The 22,312-nt window shown below is 38.3% G+C and overlaps 1 protein-coding gene across 1 annotated transcript; it reads left to right on the forward strand.

The window, feature by feature from the left end:
• Positions 4,452–6,030, forward strand: LOC107611045. The gene is made up of 2 exons (XM_016313012.1): positions 4,452–4,860; positions 5,789–6,030. Exons 1-2 carry the CDS (start codon positions 4,452–4,454, stop codon positions 6,028–6,030), a joined length of 651 nt encoding a protein of 216 aa, XP_016168498.1.

Consider the following 22,312-nt stretch of genomic DNA (forward strand, 5'->3'; position numbering starts at 1 on the left):
CTTCATGGATGACTTCTCAGTATTTGGAGACTCATTCAGCTCCTGTCTTGATCATCTAGCACTTGTCCTGAAAAGGTGCCAAGAGACTAACCTGGTCTTAAACTGGGAAAAATGTCACTTTATGGTGACTAAAGGAATTGTCCTTGGGCACAAAATTTCAAGCAAGGAGATAGAGGTGGATCAAGCCAAGGTAGAGGTAATTGAGAAATTACCACCACCTGCCAATGTTAAGGCAATCAGAAGCTTTTTGGGGCATGCAGGATTCTATAGGAGGTTCATAAAGGATTTTTCAAAAATTACAAAACCTCTAAGCAACCTGCTAGCTGCTGACACGCCATTTGTGTTTGATACAGAGTGTCTGCAGGCGTTTGAGACCCTGAAAGCCAAGCTGGTCACAGCACCAGTCATCTCTGCACCTGACTGGATATTACCATTCGAATTAATGTGTGATGCCAGTGACCATGCCATTGGTGCAGTGTTGGGACAAAGGCGCACAGTATGGAGGACATTTCGGAAGTGAGCGAACAGCCACTAAAGTCCTCCAATGTGGCTTCTATTGGCCTACTCTCTATAGAGATGCCCGAGAGTTTGTGCGTACTTGTGACAGTTGCCAAAGAGCTGGTAACTTGCCTCATGGTTATGCCATACCTCAACAAGGGATCTTAGAGATTGAGTTGTTTGATGTATGGGGTATTGACTTCATGGGTCCTTTCCCACCATCATACTCAAACACTTACATTCTGATGGCAGTAGACTACATATCTAAATGGGTGGAGGCAATTGCCACACCCACTAATGATACCAAGACCGTGCTGAAGTTCCTCCAGAAACATATTTTCAGCAGATTTGGTGTTCCCAGAGTACTAATCAGTGATGGGGGCACCCATTTCTGCAATAAACAGATTTACTCTGCTATGGTTCGATATGGAATTAGCCATAAAGTAGCAACTCCGTATCATTGATAAACCCATTTTTATGGTATATTTTGTGATGAGCGGATAATTTATACGCTTTTTGGCACTGTTTTTAATATGTTTTTACCATATTTTAGTTGGTTTTTATTATATTTTTAATAGATTTTATTTAAAATTCACTTTTCTGGACTTTACTATGAGTTTGTGTGTTTTTCTATAATTTCAGGTATTTTCTGGCTGAAATTGAGGGACCTGAGTAAAAATCTGATTCAGAGGCTGAAAAAGGACTGTAGATGCTGTTGGATTCTGACCTCCTTGCACTCGAAGTGGATTTTCTGGAGCTACAGAAGCCCAATTGGTGCGCTCTTAATTGCGTTGGAAAGTAGACATCCTGGGCTTTTCAGCAATATATAATAGTCCATACTTTCCTCGAGATTTGATGGCCTAAACAGGCGTTCCAAGTCAGCTCAAGAATTCTGGCGTTTAACTCCAGAACTGGCACAAAAGCTGGAGTTAAACGCCCAAACTGGCACAAAAGCTGGCGTTTAACTCCAAGAAAAGTCTCTACACATGAAAGCTTCAATGCTCAGCCCAAGCACACACCAAGTGGGCCCCAGAAGTGGATTTTTACACTAAACACCCTAGCTTACTCATTTTCTGTAACCTTAGGTCACCAGTTTACTATAAAAACTACTTTTAGTGATTCATCTTGTACCTGATGACACTTTACACGTTTCATATTGTATTCTCTATGGCATGAGTCTCTAAACCCCATTGTTGGGGGTGAGGATCTCTGCTGTTCTTCATGAATTAATGCAATTACTACTGTTTTCCATTCTATCACGCTTGCTTCTATTCTAAGATATTCATTCGCACTTCAACCTGATGAATATGATGATCCGTGACACTCATCATCATTCTCACCCATGAACGCGTGCCTGACAACCACCTCCGTTCTACCTTAGATTAAATGCATATCTCTTAGCCTCATGATTCAGATCAGGGTCTTCGTGGTATAAGCTAGAATTATTGGCAGCCATTCCTGAGATCTGAAACGTCTAAACCTTGTCTGTGGTATTCTGAGTAAGATCTGGGAAGGGATGACTGTGACGAGCTTCAAACTTGCGAGTGTTGGGTGTAGTGACAGACGCAAAAGGATCAATGGATCCTATTCCGACATGATCGAGAACCGACAGATGATTAGCCGTGCGGTGATAGCGCATTTGGAACATTTTTATTGAGAGGACAGGAAGTAGCCATTGACAACGGTGATGCCCAATATAAAGCTTGCCATGGAAGGAGCCTTGCGTACATGAAGAAGAAGATAGTAGGAAAGCAGAGATTCAGAAGACAAAGCATCTCCAAAGCCTCAACCTGTTCTTCATTACTGCATAACAAGTATTTATTTCATGTTCTTTTACTTTTTACAATTAAATCTGAGAATTATTGATATCCTGACTAAGAGTTACAAGATAACCATAGCTTGCTTCAAGCCGACAATCTCCGTGGGATCGATCCTTACTCACGTAAGGTATTACTTGGACGACCCGGTGCACTTGCTGGTTAGTTGTGCGGAGTTGCAAAAGTGTGATTGTAATTTTGTGCACCATCGACCACTGAACATATCGCTCGATATTTAGTTGAGATTGGAAATTTAGCCAATGCTGAGAATTTGAAAATGAAGTTTTTTCCTTCTTCGTTAACGAAGAATGCGTTTACTTGGTTTTCAAATCTCAGACCAAATTCGATAACGACATGGAATCAGTTGGAAACTACTTTTCATGCTCAATTTTTTCGAGGGAAAATGAATGTGGCAGTTACTGATCTTGTTGCTTTGAAATGCGAAGATGGTAAAACCATTGATGATTATATGACACGTTTCAAAAATGCTAGAAGTAGATGCTATGTTTCATTACCCGGGAATGAAATTGTGAAAATAGCAATTATGGGGCTAGGTTTCTATATGCGTCGAAAGTTGCTTAATGTACATATCCCCCATTTGGCCCATTTGGTTGAAAAAGTCCGTCAGACCGAACTCATGAAAAAGGAGAAGGAGAAATATAGGTGTGAGCAAAGATCAAAAAGTAAACCTTTTACTCGAAAAGAAAAAGTTGCTTATGTAACTATGGAGTCCTCAGAGGAGGAACTCGATTTTGAGCCAGAAGTCGATTTAGCTGGACTTAAGAAGGGCCCTCTATATATTTACTCTTTACTTAAAAAGCTTCCTAGTAATGAAAAGTCGAATGAATCAAAACTGAAGAGTGGTAAAAAGTATAGTTTTGATATTTCAAAATCTGATCAGATTTTTGATGTGTTGCTTAAAGATAAACAGTTAACTCTGCCTGAGGGTAGAACTTTACTTTCGGTGAAAGATTTGAAAGGAAATCTTATTGTAAATTTCACCAAGCAACCAGTCATTCGACTAACAGCTGTGTTCGTTTCAGGGACTTAATTCAGGAAGCTATTATGGAGGGACGTTTGAAATTTGACGATGGTAAGAAAGAGATGAAGGTTGATACTAATCCCTTCGATGCTGATGCCAGCTTTGTTGAACCGTGTTTTGGAGTAAACATGGTTGGCATGTCTTACGATTTTCACGTGGCTCTTGATGATTTTGAGTCACAGGTTCGATCTGTGTACCCTCGAGCAGGAGATGGCTTGCTCGATTTCTCGGTACAACAGAAGATTAAAGACCGGGACATATCTTTGTGTCCACGGTGTAATGCTGTTTTTGATGCTGAGGCTGCAGCAATATTCGAAAAAGAGAGAATGAAGAAGGAGCTGGCTCATAGAGAAGAGTAGGCTCGACAAAGGCAGCCAGTAAGGCGTATGGAGAGTCAGAGTTCTAAGACCCCTCAATAGAATGTGGTTCCACCTTTGAGCCGATCTCAGGCTATAGGTGTTCAACGGATTCGGAACTGCCAAGAGTTCCAGAAGAAGGATGCTCTTTATCGCCGTAACCCATAGTGGGACATCAGGGACCTCCCCCGAAATCAATATTCCCACTTTCGTGGTTGAACCCGAGGGTATTCGAGAGGTAGAGGGGGTAGAAAAAACTTTAGTCAAAATAAGAAGTCTCAGGCAGCAGTAAGAAAGGGGCAACGCCTTCTGTACATTCCCGAATTGTATCATTTTTCCTTCTGATAGAGAGACGTGTCCAAAGGAAATTCTATCTCCTATAAAGATGGAAAAAGGCAAGGCAGTGGCTCAGTCTTCAGGGATCGACAAAAGCAAGGAGGTTGATGTCGACGAAGAATATTTCGAAGAAGGGGATGATGACATGATCGGAACGATTTCGATCTTTCCAACTGAATATCTAGGGGAATATGAAGGTGACCCAGATGAAGATTATGATATGGAGGATGAGGATGCTTTTTCCTTCATCCGAATTGAAGATGAGCTGGGATATTTTCTTCGGCCTACTGAAAAATAAATGTCTCATCTCCGCTCGCTCTATATAACCACTACTTTGAGTGGGATCAAAGTAAAAAAATCTTAATTGATGGTGGAGCGGCGATAAGTCTCTTGCCTAAAAAGATGTTAATGAAGGTGGGGAAGCACCCAGATGACTTGGTCGTCACAAACATTGCTGTAATAGACTTCAGTGGGGCTTCGACTCCAGCGAAAGGATTAGTCACTTTGAGTGTTAAGGTTAGATTATCCGAACGAAATACTGTGTTCGTAGTGGTTTCATCAAAAGCAAGTTATAATGCTTTGTTGGGGCAAGATTGGATCCATGGTGTGGGAGTTGTACCTTCTACCGTGCATCAAAGTGTTCTTCTTTGGACGAAGGATGGCAAGCCTGAGGTTATTAAGGCAGATTCGACCCTTTATGTCGAACAGCTGCATATTGATTTCAGAATGTATAATCCTAAGTTGAAGCCTTTGACTGTTGATAGGACACTAAATTCTTATAATTGTGAAGGTTGTTACTTGTCCTCAGAAGGTTTGTCAGTGAAGTTGCACTACCCAGAGTTGGATTTTACTCCAACTGGTTGGGATTGTCTCCCTTGAAGATTCTTGAATGGTTGCCCTATGGACCAGGTTGAGGAAGTTTCCGATTACCTGGTAACTCTGCATAAAATTATTTAAGTAATTTTCTTTTTGTGGAAAATAAAGATGGTTCTTCTGATGAAGTAGAATCACGTAGGGATAGGAGTACTTTTAATAGTAATTGTGTTAACTCGATATCTTCAGTCAAGTTTAATCATAGTTTATATGTTTCTTCTGTATGTAATGAAAGTGATGTTTCAACCCGAACTGCTGATTTAGTGGCAGAGATACATTGTGTTGAAAATTGAAGTACTTCTAATTTAATAAATGATCAAGTTCATCTAATTCCCAATGAATCTGTTGATTTTTCTTTTGATTGCATCTATGATCTCAAACCTTTGGGTTTCGAAAAATATTCAGTAAAAGATGACGACCATTTCAAAGGGTTTGAATCTTAAGATCCCTTAGAATAACTTAACCTAGGGACTCTTGATGATGTTCAAATTACATATATTTGTAAAGATCTTATCGATCCTTTTCGAACAGAACTTTTCTATCTTTTACATGAGTTTAAAGATTGTTTTGCTTGGGATTATCATGAGATGCCTGGTCTCGATCGTTCTCTTGTAGAACATCGATTAGCGTTGAAACCAAATGCTCGACCTGTGAAGCAAACTCCACGTCGTTTTGCTCCAGAAATTAATCAAAAGAAGAAATAGAACACTTGATTAAAGCGAAATTTATTCGAACCGTGAGATATGTGAAATGGGTTTCAAATATTATTCCTGTGATGAAGAAGAATGGGAAGTTAAGAGTATGCATTGAATTTTGAGACTTGAATAATTCTACTCCAAAGGATGAATATTTTATACCAATTGCAGATATGTTGATCGATTCTGCAGCGGGAAACGAAATTTTAAGTTTTATGGACGGTTATTCAGGATATAACCAAATCTTCATTGCGGAAGATGATGTGTCCAAAACTGCCTTTCGTTGTCCTGGGGCGTTAGGTACTTATGAATGGGTAGTTATGCCTTTTGGTTTGAAAAATGCTGGTGCTACTTATCAGCGAGTGATGAATGCTATATTCCATGAGTATATTGGACAATTTATGGAAGTGTAGATCGACGACGTCATGGTCAAGTCGATTTCGGTAAATCAACATATTGATCACCTAAGACAAGCATTTGTCACCATGAGGAAGAAGGGATTGAAAATGAACCCTTTAAAATGTGCCTTTGGGGTATCGGCTGGAAACTTCCTAGGTTTTGTCGTTCATAAAAAGGAAATTGCAATCAATAAAAATAAGGCAGATGCAATATTGGCGTTATCTGCACCCAAATCGAAAAAAGAGGTGCAATCCTTCCTAGGAAAGGTGAATTACCTCAGGAGGTTCATTTCGAATCTTTCTGATCGAACTCGAGTGTTTGCCCCTTTAGTGAAACTAAAGAATGACTCACAGTTCGAATAGACGAATGAGCATCAACTAGCATTCGATTCGATTAAGGCTTATTTATCTATGGCTCCAATTATGGCAAATGTTCATCCACATGAGCCTTTGAGGTTGTACATTGCAGCATCTATAAATACAATTGGGTGCATGTTAGCCCAAGATGATGAGAATGAGCATGAATGGGCAGTTTATTACCTTAGTCGAGTTTTAACTGATATCGAGACAAGGTATTCCCCGATAGAGAAATTATGTCTGTCTTTATACTATACCTATATGAAATCAAAATGTTATATGGTGGCTAAATCGGTGAAGGTTATAGCACAAACTGATCTCGTCAAATATATGTTAAGTTTCCCAATGTTACGAGGACGTTTAGGAAAATGGATGCTAGCCTTGACAGAGTTTGATTTACAGTATGTCCTAGCCAAAGCTGTGAAAGGACAGGTCATTGCAGATTTTCTGGTAGATAATTTGAAAGATCTGAATGACCAGGGGGCAAATGTAATCGACGTTGAAGTTGGTTGTTGGAAGTTATATTTTAATGGATCGAAACACAAAGATGGTGCAGGGGTTGGAATTCTTATTATCTCACCAGAGGGGATCCCATCAGAATTCTTATTCGAATTAAAATATCCTTGCTCGAATAATATGGCAGAATACGAAGCCTTGATTATGGGTCTTGAAATATTAATTAGTAAAGGGGCTTTGGAAGTCCAGATATTAGGAGATTCCTAGTTGGTTTTGAAGTAGTTATCGAAGGGGTTTAAATGCAATAGTGAGAAGTTGCAAAAGTATTTAACAACTGCTTGGGAGTTGTTAACCTCCTTTCGAAAAGTTTTCTTGGTTCACATTCCAAGGATTCATAATGAAATTACTAATGAATTAGCCTAAATTGCTTCGAGATACAGAATCAGTTCAAAAACTCTTAAAAAAATTGGCTAGTATCCATCAAATATTAGTGCCTGCAAATGAAAGAGAGACTTTGTGCATAGATGAATGAGAAGATGATGATTGGAGGAAGTCCATTGCTGAGTATTTGAAAAATCCCAGTACCTTAGTTGAAAGAAAGATAAAATTGCAGGCGATGCGTTTTGTCTTAATGGCCGATGAATTGTATAAGAAGGAAATTGATGGAAGCTTGTCGAGATGTTTAGGCCCAGATGATCAAAGTATTGCTTTGGGCGAAGTCCATAATGGGATATGTGGTGCCCTTCAGGCTGGAAAGAAAATGAAGTGGGTGTTATATCACAATCATGTGTATTGGCCATCTATGATAAAAGATTGTATCGATTATGCAAAAGTATGTCAAGAATGCCAGAAACATGGTTCGATGCAACAGATTCCAGCATCTGAGTTGCATTCGATAATAAAACCATGGCCATTTAGAGGTTGGACTTTGGATCTGATTGGGTTAATTCATCCTCCTTCATCGAAACAGCATAAATTTATTTTGGTAGCAATCGATTATTTTACAAAGTGGGTTGAAGTAGTTCCCCTAATAGAAGTTGGTCAAAATGAAATAATACTCTTCATTGAGGAACATATTATCCATCGATTTGGAATTCCTCAAACATTGAGCACTGATCAAGGAACTATATTTACTGGTCAGCGAATTAAAAATTTTGCAGCCTCGGAGAATATCAATATGGTTACCTCAACTCCATATTATGCACAAGCTAATGGGCAAGTAGAGGCAGAAAATAAGATTTTGATAAGTTTGATCAAGAAGCATATCGAGAATAAACTCCGAACGTGGCATGAAACTTTAAGCCAAGTGTTGTGGGCTTATCGAAATTCGCCAAGGGGGTCAACAAGTACCTCGCCCTATAAACTGGTTTATGGCCATGATGCAGTGCTACCAATAGAGATTAATTTGAATACTTTGAGAGTATCAAAATAGAATGATTTACCAGTTGATGACTACAGGAGTGCAATGTTTGATGAGTTGAATGAATTAGACTCAGAACGAATCCTGGCACTTGAGAGTATGATTTGACAAAAAGAAAGTGTTGCCCGAAGTTATAATCGTCGAATAAAAGAAAAGTGTTTCAGTATAGGTGAGTTAGTTTTAAAGGTTATTTTGCCAATGGAAAAGAAATCGAAATTTCTTGGCAAATGGTCCTATACTTGGGAAGGTCATTTCCAAGTGATAGGATTGTATTCGGAAAATGCATATCGGATAAAAGATATCGAATCGAGAAAGATAATTGATTCGATTAATGGGAAATACTTAAAGCAGTATTTTTGTTTACCAAATTGAAGTCAAGATGCATAAGTTCAAAAGAAAGTAAAATTATTACAAACATTGAAATTGATACTGAAATCTAAGAGATATGAGGTGCCAGGAGTCTTGCCAAGTCTGAGCGTAGCTTTGCCCTGTTGTTGTCCAAAGTTGAAAGTGCTTCAGCATGCTTGAACTTTTCATATTGGACATTGTCAAGTTGTTTCACATATTCTTATTTCTTGGTATCAATGGAAACAATTTCTTGAATGATTTGTTGTTGTTATTGCTGGGCGGTAGTCAAAGGTACGGCTATTTCAGCCCGTCTTTCATGCACTTTGGCAAGCTTTTCATTGATCTGGGCCAATTCTGTTTCAAGTCTTATCTCTTCCTTGTCATAAAAAAGCTTGGATAGAAATAGCCTGAGAGATTCTTAGATCGAATTCTTCATGGGAAGCTTTCTTCGGCTGAAGAGTAGAAGCACAATTTTCTACTTCAGTTTTAATCTTAGCTTCCTCGTTTTCGATCTCTTGAAGTTTATTTTGAAAATTTACACTGTTATTGGCAAGCTATTTGAATTGTTGGATAATGGCAGAAAATGGAGTGGAAGCTGGAAAATCAAATGTATAGTTCAAAAGATCAGATAAAAGCTGGTTGAGAAGGGCATCCTTGATTCATGCTGCAGGAGGATGATCCAAGAGTTTAAGAAGTGACCAAAGCTGTTCTCGAGCATCAATATCCAACTTGAATAGAGGACTGGATGAAGAAGGTCTAGGAGGTACTGGTGCAAGAACAGACACTTTGTCTTCTTGGATAACTCGATTTAAGATGGAAACCAGGTTGACCAAGGTAGCACTTGTAGGTGTGGTAGAAGTGCCCAAGTTTCCAGATTCTTGACTGGGAAGAGTTTGAAATTCAGCTTGTTGAGGGGGACTGGAGAATCCCTGGGGAGTTTCTAAGACTCTAGATCGAGGCGAATCTGAATTTGTAGTTTCAGTAACTCGAGAGACAGAGTCAGAATTTGGGGCCACTTGGTTTTCAGCAAAAAGTGCAGCTTGATTGTTTAGTGAGGTTGATCTAAGGATTTGAGTTTGTGTTGGAGAATGTTGTGTAGGGTCTTTTGTCAAATTAATTAGCTGTGTTCCAGGGGGACGGGGGAAAGCAACCTGTAGTCATTCAACAGATTCTGTAGCTTGAATTGAATCATGAGATGTAGAATGTCCCAGAACCAGGTGTTATTACTGAGGTGGTTGATCAGGTTCCAAAGGAAATGTGATTGAGTGAGCAGCAGTGGTTGGCTGATGTAGAAGGTACACAGTTACAAGTTAAGATTTATTCTAATTCAAATTAACTCTATATAGAAATGATAATGTTACTAGAGTGAGTCTTGGCTTTTGAATTAATTGAGCACCAAGATCTGAATCAGCTGTATCCTCCGATTGAGAGGAAGCAGCAAGGATGTTATTGATGGTTTGTTCACTTCCATCAGAGCTTTCACTTGATGGTTGCAACCGTAACTGATGGAAAAACCAAATTCAGGGATTATTGAACAAGCATAGTTTTCGAAATATTCTAATTCGAAGTGCATGGGCATGTGTAAAAATAGTTACCCTTCTGGAAATCCTTGTGGGAGTCCTTCGACTTTTGTGTTGTGATTGTCGAGAAGAGGCTGTGGTGTCAGCTTTTCTTTTGTGAGATTTTTTGGAAGAACCTTCAGCAGCAGGGGTTATCCGAATGGTAGATTGCTGGATTTTTTCTAAGGTACGATTGTACCAACAGTAGTAAGCAGTCCACCATTCGAGACAAGACTTGGTGATATACGAACTGCGATCATAAACAAGAAAATTGAAATGCTCCCTTTGTTGTTGATTTGTTGATAGGCAGAATGTCAAGTTCACTTTGAGAAGTTAGAGTGATGTGGCAAAATGGCTTGTTATTTCGAGAAAAAGGGGTTGGAATGGCCTGTGAAAAACCCAGCTGCCTGCTGTGAAATGAGGGGCATACAGGGCTATTTTGAATTTTTCTTTTTTGTGCTGGGGCAGTCCTGTAGGAAATACCTGAACGGCCAACAAGTTTGCCCAGTTTCGATTAGCCAGTTCATTTTCCTCAGCATCATTTGGAAAGAGCAAGTGATCGAGCCATGAGGGACCACAATTCCGATACATGAAAGGAGCAAAATTGAGGTTGTCATTGTAAAAGTCTTTACAAGAATGGAAGAGAGAAAAAACAGCCCAAAATTGGTCTTCATCCGATTCTGTATCTGGAAAGTTTGGCTTGTAATCAGCCAATCGGAAGCCTTCGATGTGTTGCTTGTCAGTAGCACCACCTCTAGACTTTGTCATATACTTTTCGAAAATGGCATTGAGCCATAGTTGGAGAAGCCAGAGGGGGCCACCTACACTAATCAGACAATTATCTCGAAGACAATGTACAAATTGACCAAGTTCTTCGAAGATATGCCCTAGAAAAAGCTTGGCCAAATTTAGAGTATTTCCTTCATGAAGCAGAGCAGCCAAAGGAAGGAAGAATTTCGACATTTGGAAACACTTTGGGAACAGAAAACGATTGCATTTAGCCAATAGAACAGAAAGGCTACATGTTCGTCATCTGTAACAGGAGTGCCTTCTGCACCAATATTGTGAGTAATGAAATCACTGTAGGAACTGGTGGTAGAGGCAATAGTGTATTGGTGCTTGGGTTGCATGTCAGAAGTACAGTCAGGAGGATTTATCGGAAGCCCTGTAATAGCGGCTACATCCAGAAGAGACATACTAATCATTCCACATGGGAGGTATTGTTTGTTGTCCTGTTCCAAAAATAAGTCGCAGCTCCAATCATCCAAGGGAGCGTCGTAAGTGAGAAGTGGAATAGTCTTAGGAGTTCCTGAATCCCCAGAGCCTCCCAAGTAGTGCTCTTTGAAGGAGCAAGGCGCTGGTACCAGGCTGTGAAGTCAGTACCTCGAGGGTTAATCTTTGGATTGTTCCTGAAACGTTTTTGATGAATGAAGAAAGAGATGTTGATGGCTTGGCTGATCAATAAATCTTCCCCCTGAGTGCTAGGAAAGAAAGGTAATTTTTTGTTCGCCCTCTCTAGGGATTCGACAGGTCCAAGGAAACAATGTGTATCTCCGTCCACTGTGAAAGGGATCGGGATTCTAGTATTATTAACCTGAAGCTGTAGATCGTCAATGACTTCATCATTGACCTGATTTAGTACATGGAGGGCTGGTGGAGCTAGTGGTGCTACCTCGGGACCTTTACCCTTGTCTTGGACAGTAGCGTGAGAAGAAGAAGCGGCCATGGCAGAAAAGAGAAAGAAGAAGTTGAAAGGTTAAGAGTTATGCAAGAAAATCTGATGCAAGAGGAATTTAGAGAGCAAGGGTTCAAAAAATTGAATAAAGGTGAAAATGTCGAATTTAAAGGAAGTGTTGTTGTGCCCGTTATTGCAGAAGGAGTGGAAAAAGAGGTAACTTCCCGAAGAAGGCGAAGAGGTAGAGAGAGAAAGCGTATGTCTCAGAATAAGTGTCGAGTAGATCAGTATTAATGGGGAAGTTAAATGGTGATTATTTCTGATTTAAGTGATTGAAATTTGAATTTGGATTAAGTGTTTCATCTTCTAATAAGGCTAGTGAGGCAAACACATTAATCCAAGGGGCCAATTTATTAGTCGAAAAATATTTTTTGACTAAAGTGAATTAGTTTGAAGTAGTGAAGTGGTCGATTGAGGTGATTAGCGGTTGTCGAAAAGATGCACGTGCGGGCATTGGATGGAGGTACTCGACATGGATTCGACTTCAAGACACATTATTGAATCGAACAGGTCTAGTCGGACAGATATTCGAAGGAAGAAATTGAATAGTGGTTCGAATAGCGGAATCGAGTAGTTACGTGAGTGGAGAAGTTGGAAAGTTTCTCCACGTGAAGAATTGATGGATAACGTTTCAGTATCGAAGGAGTGGGAACAGTTACCAAATAGTGCGCATTCAAAACAGCACCATGTAATCAATAATCGGTTACAACGAGTAGACTATAAATATTAGGAATTTTAGGGAATAAAAGTTGGAACTTCGTTTTAGAAATTACTCACGCATTCTCACATCCCAGCGACTTTCTGAGTTTGCCTCGAGTCAATTATCTGTAGGGTTCCTTCCATTTGTCTTTACTTTTCATTTAAAATTCCAGTAAACTTTATCTTTCAAGCAAGTTATCTTTCAAGTCAATTTATCTTTCAAGCACTCTTTAATTTCCATGTCCAATTTATATTTCAGTAAATTTATTTTTCAAGTCAAAGCCATTTGATTCAGTCGAAGGCACCTTTATTGCTTTGTTTAAATTTCGATGCAACCTTTCCAATTCCAGTTAATTTCCTTTTCGAAAACTTTACTTTTCATTTCTTTTATCCTTTTTTAAATTTCAATTTACGTTTTATTTCGATTCCCGTCTAATCGAAGACACTTTGATGTACTTATAGAAAACTGGTACCTGCAAAAGAGGAGTAGGTTTCACTCCCAGACCATTAGAATCGAACCACCATCGATTTGTTAAAAATTGACAAAACACTCATGTACGATTATTTTTTAATTATTTTTGTTACTTAACATTATCATTGCCACTGCTATTATTTAATATCAGATAGTGTACAGAGTTAGTTAGTTTGACAGTAATTTCACATAGTTATAGTGTAGCTATAAATAGATAGTTATAAGGCTTATATTCTTTGAGACTCTTCATTAACGCAAGTTTTATTGCCTGGATTCTTCTCTCCTTCTCTGATCATGTGTTCTTCTCCAATCTCACATGCATTTCTCCACATGGTGCGGTGAGCATGGATGGAGGAACATGGAGATTGCAAATTGAAAGAATAGGCAGCTTGTTCTCTAATTCACGGTCATTTGGTGTGATTTGAGAAAAATTGAAGAGTCCAGCTTCACAGATGAAGCAATTTCTTTGTTCTTTTCTAATTTTTTTATTCTCTTCAATCAGATCTGGAATTTTCTTCCTCGATCAGATATGAAATTCTCTTTTTCGATTGTTCTCCTCTCATTCTTCATCTCTTCGTCTATTTTCTTTTCTTCTTCTCTCTTGAACTCGTGCAACAGTGTTTGATGAGAGCTTTGTTAATTCACCTTTCTTCACGGTGAGGTAACGAGTATTCCAATCAACGAGATTGAGAGATAAAGATTGTGAGCCAATTGGTGAAACCTGCATCTATGGGTGAGAAATCAGGAAGCGGATCTGGACTTGGAGGAGTTGGTGTGATGGATGCTAAGCAGTTTGCGGCATTTTTCAGTCAAGTTGCGCAGATCCAGAGTTGTCTCAACAAGGCAAATCCAAATCAAGACCTTTCAAGTCCTTACTACATTTTGCCGTCTGAAAATCCAAGTATACCTATTACCAATGTCACACTTACCAGTTTAAATTATAGTGCCTGGAGTAAAGCCATGATGAACGCACTTTATTCGAAGAACAAATTTGAATTTGTTGTGGCACCATTCCTAAGCCTAGGAAAACATATCCAAATTTTAAGGTGTGGCAACGATGTAACACATATGTAATAGCCTGGATTAATCTCTCACTGAGCCCTGACATATATCAGAGTGTTTTATAGAATAATATAGCTCATGATTTGTGGAATGATCTTAGGCATCGGTACTACTAAGGAGACAAGTTTAGAGTAGCTGAGTTAAATGAGGAGATTTATGCGCTCAAATAGGGAGACATGTCCGTTACTGCCTATTTTGCTAGGCATAAAAACCTTTGGGAAGAAGCTGATGATTTTAGATCGATTCCTGGATGTGAATGTGTTAAGTATGAGTGCGGTTTAGGCGTAGTAAGGCAACAAAGGGAAGAAGATAGAGTCACAAAGTTTCTTCGAGGTCTTGGAGAACAATATTCAACTGTTAAGTCTCAAGTGATGCTAATGGATGAATTTCCTAGTGTTAACAAAATTCTGTCCATGATTACTCAGCAGGAGAGACAACTCTTCAGTTTTGATAATGCTTTAGACACAAAAATTTTGGTAAGCTCCTCAGGCTCTTTGACGAACGGATTTTTGCTAGTAAAGAATTCACAAAAGTAATCTCGTTGTAAGTATAGTTTCTAAACTAACAATAATCCTTTCGTACAAAAACTTGTTTGTCACTAAAGCAAACCCAATAAAATATAAACCGAAGTATTTAAACCTTGGGTCGTCTCTCAAGGAATTGCAAGGAGGTGTATTTATTATTGGTTATGGAAGATTATCTTTTTGGGGTTTTTGAATAATGAACAGGAAAAGTAAATTGTAGGAATTAAAGTAATAACTAATAAAGCTCTTAGCAAGGTATGAGAACTGGAAATCCTATCCTAGTTATCCTTATCAATTGTGATGAGAATTGTTCATTACTCCCACTTAGTTAACCCTTACTAAATAAAGGAAAGTCAAGTGGACTAATCAATTTGATTCCTCAAGTCCTAGTCAACTCCTAAGGAAAGACTAGCTTTAGAGGGATCCAAATCAACCAGCAAATTTCAATTATCAATCAACAAGGGAGTTTGATAACTCAAGTGTCACCAATTATTAAACCAAAGCCAAAAGGAGAGAAATCTAAATATTGAAAGCATCAATCACATAAATTGAAGAAAGCAACAATAAATCTAAAATACCTCAAATTGCATTAAATAAAGAAATCAAATCTAACATGGAGTTCATAAACCAAATTGGGAAAATAAACAAACTAAAGTAATAGAATAAATAAAAGTAGAAGAGAAACTAAATTAAAGAAACATTGAACCTGGAATGGAGAAGAAGTAAACCTAACCTAAGAGAAATCCTAAATCCTAAAAACCTAAAATTGTGAATTATGAGAAGTTATGTGTTGAATGAATTGATTGATTCCCCCACTTTGTAGCCTCTAATCTGTGTTTTCTGGGCCGAAAACTGGGTCAAAAACAGCCCAGAAATTGCCCCCAACGATTTCTGATACGTCCAGCACACGGCACTATCACGCGTATGCGTCGTCCATGCGTACGCGTGGATTGAATTTTCTCCAGGTCACGCGTACGCGTGATCCACGCATGAGTGTCGCCTAACAGAGTGGCAACTATAACAAATTATATATCATTTCGAAGCCCCGGATGTTAGCTTTCTAACGCAACTAGAGCTGCCTCATTTGGACTTCTGTAGCTCAAGTTATGGTCGATTTAGTACGAAGAGGTCAGTGTTGACAGCTTTAGCAATTCCTTCAATTTCTTGTATTCTTTCCACTTTTGCATGCTTCCTTTCCATCCTCTAAGCCATTCCTACCTATAATCTCTGAAAACACTTAACACACATATCATGACATTGAATGGTAATAAGAGAGGATTAAAATTAGCTAAATTTAGACCAAAGAAGCATGTTTTTAATCAAAGCATAGAATTAGGAAGGAAAATGTAAAACACGCGAATTATATGAATAAGTGTGAGTTTAGTGGATAAAATCCACTCAGTTAAGTACAAAATGTACCACGAAATAGTGGTGCATCAAATCTCCCCACATTTAAACATTAGCGTGTCTTCATGCTAAGCTCAGGAGAAGCTATAAAGGAGTGAAGAGGAACGGTAAAGCTTATGAAATGCAACCTAACTATATGAATGCAACTACATGCAAAAAATGCTTCTACCTACTTGGTTAAAAGTAAACAAATTCTCCAAGACAAACAGAAATCAGATTCCACTAATTCAAATCACACAATAAGAGACAAGTAAACTTATAAGAAGATAGCTCATGAAAGCAGGGAACATAGAATCGAGCATTGAACCTTCACAGGAAGTGTATATACACTCTAATCTCTCAAGTGTCTAGGGTTGATCACTCTACTCTTCTCTAGTCATGCTTTCTAAAACTTTGTTCTTCATCTAACCAATCATCAAATATTTAGTATACTAATGCAAACATCATGAGGTCTTTTCAAGATTGTAATGGGGCTAAGGTGAGGGTGAGGATATATGTATGGCTAAGTGAGCTATAAATTGAATCTTTGACTAACCTAAGCTCTTACCTAACACACACACACTCTCTGTAATTCTAAAATTATGCTTAGCTACCCATAATTTCCACTTTTGTATCACATGCTCATGTACCAAATATTTCTTTAATTTTATCACATATGCATTGATCTTTTATTAAACTTGACATTGGGGTAATTTTATCCCCTTATTTATTTATTCATTTATTTATTTATTTATTTATTTTTGAATATTTTTTTTTTCATTTTCATTTTTTTTATAAAAGTAAACATAACATATCAATGCATATGAATTTTTAATTTTTCTAGTCTCACATGAGTAGGTACCCAAATTCCTAATATTTTATCATTTAAACACTGTACACTTTCATTAACCCAAGTTCCCACAGTATCTCCACACTTAGTTAACACACTATCTTAAGCTAACCAAAGATTCAATTGGGGTATTTAATTTGTTTTTCTGCTTAAGATTAGTGATGTGGTAAAATATAGAATAAATGGGGATTAAAAGGCTCAAGGTGGCTAACAAAGGTAATTAAAAGGGTAGGCTATTTAGGATAAGTGAGCTAATAACAAATGATGTCCTCAATCATATGCATGCATATAAATACACTAAACATTGGACATATAGAGTGGAATAAAGTATAGATTACAATTCTGGAGAAGAAAATATACAAGAATAAAACATTATGGTTAAATAGTGTAACCATGTAATTAAGCTCAAATCTCACAGGTTGTGTGTTCTTAGCTACAAGTCTTGTTCCAATTTATAGTCTTCAAACAAGTTTAACACAAATTTTTCAATTTAAATTAGTGAAATATTATAAAATAGAGTCTTGAAAAGAAATTTATTACTTTAACCAAGTAGTAGTTAAATGCACAAAATCAAACAAATATGCAACCAAACATGCAAATGCAATAATTAACAAAGAAAATTAAACATTGGTGTTGAAATAAGAAATAACTAACCCACGAAAGTCGGTATCGACCTCCCCACACTTAAAGATTACACCGTCCTCGGTGCATGCTGAGATGTGCAAGTGGACGGGCGGTTACAACTGATGCTTTTCTCCAAAGATTGTGCAGATGGACTTGTCTGTTGCCTCATTGAGAAGCTTTTCTTTTTCCTTCTCGGTGGCCATCCTGAAAGAAGAGAAAAAAGAAGAAAGGTAACCCAGAAATAAAGATAAGAAAACAAATACAATATGGGTGGGTTAATGCCAAATAATAAGGGTCTCAATTACATGGTAGCTACAACATGCAAGTGAGAAAATAGTAGAAGCAAATGGCATATCAATAGTGCAAAAATTGCAATAAAGGCTAAGAGATAGTGGGTAATGAAAGACATTCTAAATTCATAACAATGCACAAGGAATATAAGTATCATAAAAGATTAGCATTGACTTAAATAATATTACCCAACAGTGTAAAACAAGTCACTAAGCACCAAAATAATTCAAGAAAAGATGCAACAGTTGAATAAGAACATGTAACACCAATGGAAAAATAATAAACTTAGAAAAAGGAAAAAATATGCACAAAATTAAAATGCAATGAATAAAATTATGCAAATACAATAAGGAAAATAGAATGAAAGAGAATAATGATGAGAAGGTAAATAAACGACAAAAAAGAAAGTAAGAAAGGAGGAAGAAAGAAAGAGAAAAGAGAGAAAAAAGGAGAAGGGAATGAAAAACGGGACGCGACGCGCGTGTGCCGGCCACGCGTGAGCGTGAAAACGGAGACGGCCATTCGACGCATAAGCGTCGCCCACACGTACGCGTGGGTGGTCTGAGAGCGAAATGAGGCTCACACGTCAGGGACGCGTACGCGTGGGTGATTTTGTGCCTCTAGCACAGTTCCATCGCAAGGGCAGCATAACTCTCTGTTAGATGTGCTTTTTACACCGATTTTCATCCCCACGCATACACGTTGCTGATACTTACGCGTGGGTTGAACTTTCTGCAGGGGACGCGTACGCGTGAGGTACGCGTAAGCGTGGGGTGGCTTGTGCTTCACGCACCCCTCTCGCGCGTCTTTCGCGCAACTCTCTGTCTAGGTGCGAAAACATAAACGACGCGTGCGCGTCGTAGACGCTTGCGCGTCGATCCCCCCCTTTTTTTACAGTATGCAGAATGGACAATGCAGATGCTGATGCAAACAGTATGAATGAACACTAAGAAAAATAGAATAAAATAAAACTAAGAATAAAACAAAACAAAATAAAACTAAGACTGAAAAAGAACGATCATATCATGGTGGGTTATCTCCCACCTAGCACCTTTAGTTAGAGTTCTTAAGTTGGACATTTGGTGAGTTTCCTGTCATGGTGGCTTATGCTTGAACTCATCCAGGAATCCCCACCAGTGTTTGTAATTCCAATAGCCTCCGGGATCCCACACTAGTTGCATAAATCCTTCAAGCAAGTTAAAGCAAGTGACAAGGTTCCAGGAGTGTTGATTGTTGGAATGAATTTCGGGGTCCCAAACCTTGCTGTTGCACCCGTCTTCTTGTTGATCATCATTTTTCCACTTGGGTGGTGAGCAATTGGAATTCTCACGGAGATATCCAAATAACTTCCTAGACCCATTCAATTGAGAATTATACCAACCCTTGTACTTCAATTTGGAGCATGCAACCATATTGAACCTTTCATGACAACTCTTACCACTAACCATCTCCCTCTTACTCTTATAGCCACAAAGAGCTCTAAGTTGCCCATCCGTCTCAAGAAAAGCATATTCAAGTGGGCTAATTAAGCTTAGAGATGAAAGATTTACCCACTTGAATGAAGGAATGGATGGTGATGGCTTTGGGGGAGAGGTCTCCAACAACTTTGGCAAGGTGAATTCCAGCTCCATTCCCTTGAGCTCTTCCTTGACAACTTCTACCTCTTTGCAAGCTTCTTCAGTTTTAACCTCTTCCTCTTGGTAGCTTTCTTCCAATTCAATCTCTTCTTCATTACTCACCAAGGGCATGGGAGGTTGTGCTTCTTCTTCTTTAATCTCAATCTCTTGATCAACCTCTTCAAAGTCTTCAGCCATGATATGCCTTGGAGGTTGTACATCCTCCTCAACATCAAATTCAAACTCCTTAGAAGGAGGCTCTATGACTTGAGGTTCAAATTAGGGTGCCGCATCTCCTAAATCTTCAACCACTTCCTCTTCTTCAGCACGTGGCACTGTCACGCGTACGCGTCGTCCACGCGTACGTGTGGATTGAATTTTCTCCAGGTCACACGTACACGTGATCCACGTGTGCGTGTCACCTAACAGTGTGGCAACTATAGCAAATTATATATCATTTTGAAGCCTCGGATGTTAGCTTTCCAACGCAACTGGAACCGCCTAATTTGGTCCTCTGTAGCTCAAGTTATGGTTGATTTAGTATGAAGAAGTCAGTGCTAACAACTTTAGCAATTCCTTCAATTTCTTGTATTCCTTCCACTTTTGCATGCTTCCTTTCCATCCTCTAAGCCATTCCTGCCCTGTAATCTCTGAAAACACTTAACACACATATCATGGCATCGAATGGTAATAAGAGAGGATTAAAATTAGCTAAATTAAGACCAAAGAAGTATGTTTTCAATCAAAGCACAAAATTAAGAAGGAAAATGTAAAACATACGAATTATATGAATAAGTGTGAGTTTAGTGGATAAAATCCACTCAGTTAAGTACAAAATGTACCACGAAATAGTGGTGCATCACTCTTCTTCTCAGAATGAAGTGAAAGGAAAAGGAAAAGGAAACATAAGTCAATCTAACAAAGGGTGAAATAAGTTGCAATGTACCCATTGTGAAAAGAGTGGACACATGGTGGATAATTGCTACAAGAAGCATGGTTATCCACTAAACTTCAAGCCTCGGTTTGATAAGAAAAATCATGTTCTTAATTGTATGACAGCAGCTGATGCTTCTGAGGATGATAATGACAATCTCAGTGTTCATCAACTGGTAAGGAGTAAACCGACCATTATTGAATTTACTCCAGAGCAAAGAGAAGCGCTTCTAGCATTGCTCAACAGACAAGATCAATCTCATTCTTATAGCATTAGCCAGATTTCAGCCAAAAATAATCTTTCACCTCATAAAGGTAGAATGGTGCATATTTTGCATTTTGAATCTGATGTCATGGCTCTAAACATTTCAACTTAGAAACACAAGCCGTGGGTTATAGACATTGGTGCTACGGACCATGTGTCATATTTCTTGGCAGATTTTAAAAATTATTTCAAGATAGATCCTATTGTTATTAGATTACCCAATGGTGCTCTCACAACAAGCTGCATTATGGGAACCATTGTGTTTTCTGATGATCTTTACCTTACAAATGCATTGTTCATCCGTACCTTCAATTTCAAACTCATTTCGGTTTCAAAGCTCACTGCATCACTGTATTGTAAAATGAGTTTTACTTACAAAGATTGTGAGATCTAGGATCTATACACTTTGAGGATGATTGGTGCAGCTAGTAATGTTGATGGTCTCTACATTCTGCACAAGGAAATCAAGACTCTCCCTCATATCAAAGAAATTTCTCGCAACCACATTCCAAGCTCCTTGTGGCATGCTAGACTAGGGAATCCATCACATGATAGACTAGTTGCATTGCAAAAGTACTTTGAATTCATTGATTGTAAAGAAGGTAAAACACCTTGTCATTCATGTCATTTAGATAAACAAAAGAGATCGCCATTTTCTGTTAGTTTCAATGTAGCAGCCACTGTGTTTGACATTCTTCATATTGACATTTGGGGACCTGTGTCCATTCCCTCCTTTACTGGAAAACGTTATTTCCTCACTATAGTGGATGACTGTTCTCGTTTCATCTGGATTTTATTCATGAAAACCAAGGCAGAATCTTCACAGTTAGTTAAGGACTTTGTTATTTTTGCTAAAACTCAATTTTGTGCAAATGTTAAAACAATTCGCACAGATAATGGTCCTGAGTTTTTAATGCCTACATTTTACAGCTCTACTGGTATTACACACCAAAGAACTTGTGTGGAGACACCACGACAGAATGGGATTATTGAGCGTAAGCATCAGCACATTCTTGCTGTGGCTCGTGCTCTCATGACTCATGCTATTTGCTAAAATCATTTGGAATTATAGTGTTGGGCATGTAGTTTATCTGATAAATAGACTATGCACTCCCTTTTTGAAAAATAAATCTCCTTATCAAGTTCTCTACAAGTGTCTACCAGATATTTTAAATCTCAAAGTCTTTGGTTGCTTAGCTTATGCTAGCACTCTTAACAGACACAGAGGTAAACTAGATCCAAGAGCCAGGAAATGTCTGCATCTTGGATTCAGGGAGGGTACAAAGGGCTATCTACTATTTAATTTGTAAACTCGAGAAATTTTTCTATCTCGAGATGTGCAGTTTTATGAAAATTGTTTTCTTTATTGTCACAAATCAGATTCCAACAGTAAAGTCACTTCTAACTTTCCAGCAAACAAATCTAATCACTTTGACTATAGCTTTTTACACGATAATAAAATTCAAGTTCTAAATCAGAATAATTCCAACCCTTAGGATGATGTGTGTCAGCAAAATTTAAATACTCAAATTGATGAAGCACTTCATGATTTAAGTGATAGTGAGGATATCTTGCCTTATGCAGAAATTCATGATCATATAGACACATGTTCTGCATTAGCATCTGCATCACATGAGGAATCACCAAATTCTTCTCATGTCTCTTGTCAAATTGCGCCTGAAATTGCTGGAGTAAGGAGA

The sequence above is a fragment of the Arachis ipaensis genome, chromosome B08, assembly GCF_000816755.2.
Source record: "Arachis ipaensis cultivar K30076 chromosome B08, Araip1.1, whole genome shotgun sequence".
In the NCBI taxonomy this organism is placed as follows: Eukaryota; Viridiplantae; Streptophyta; class Magnoliopsida; order Fabales; family Fabaceae; genus Arachis; species Arachis ipaensis.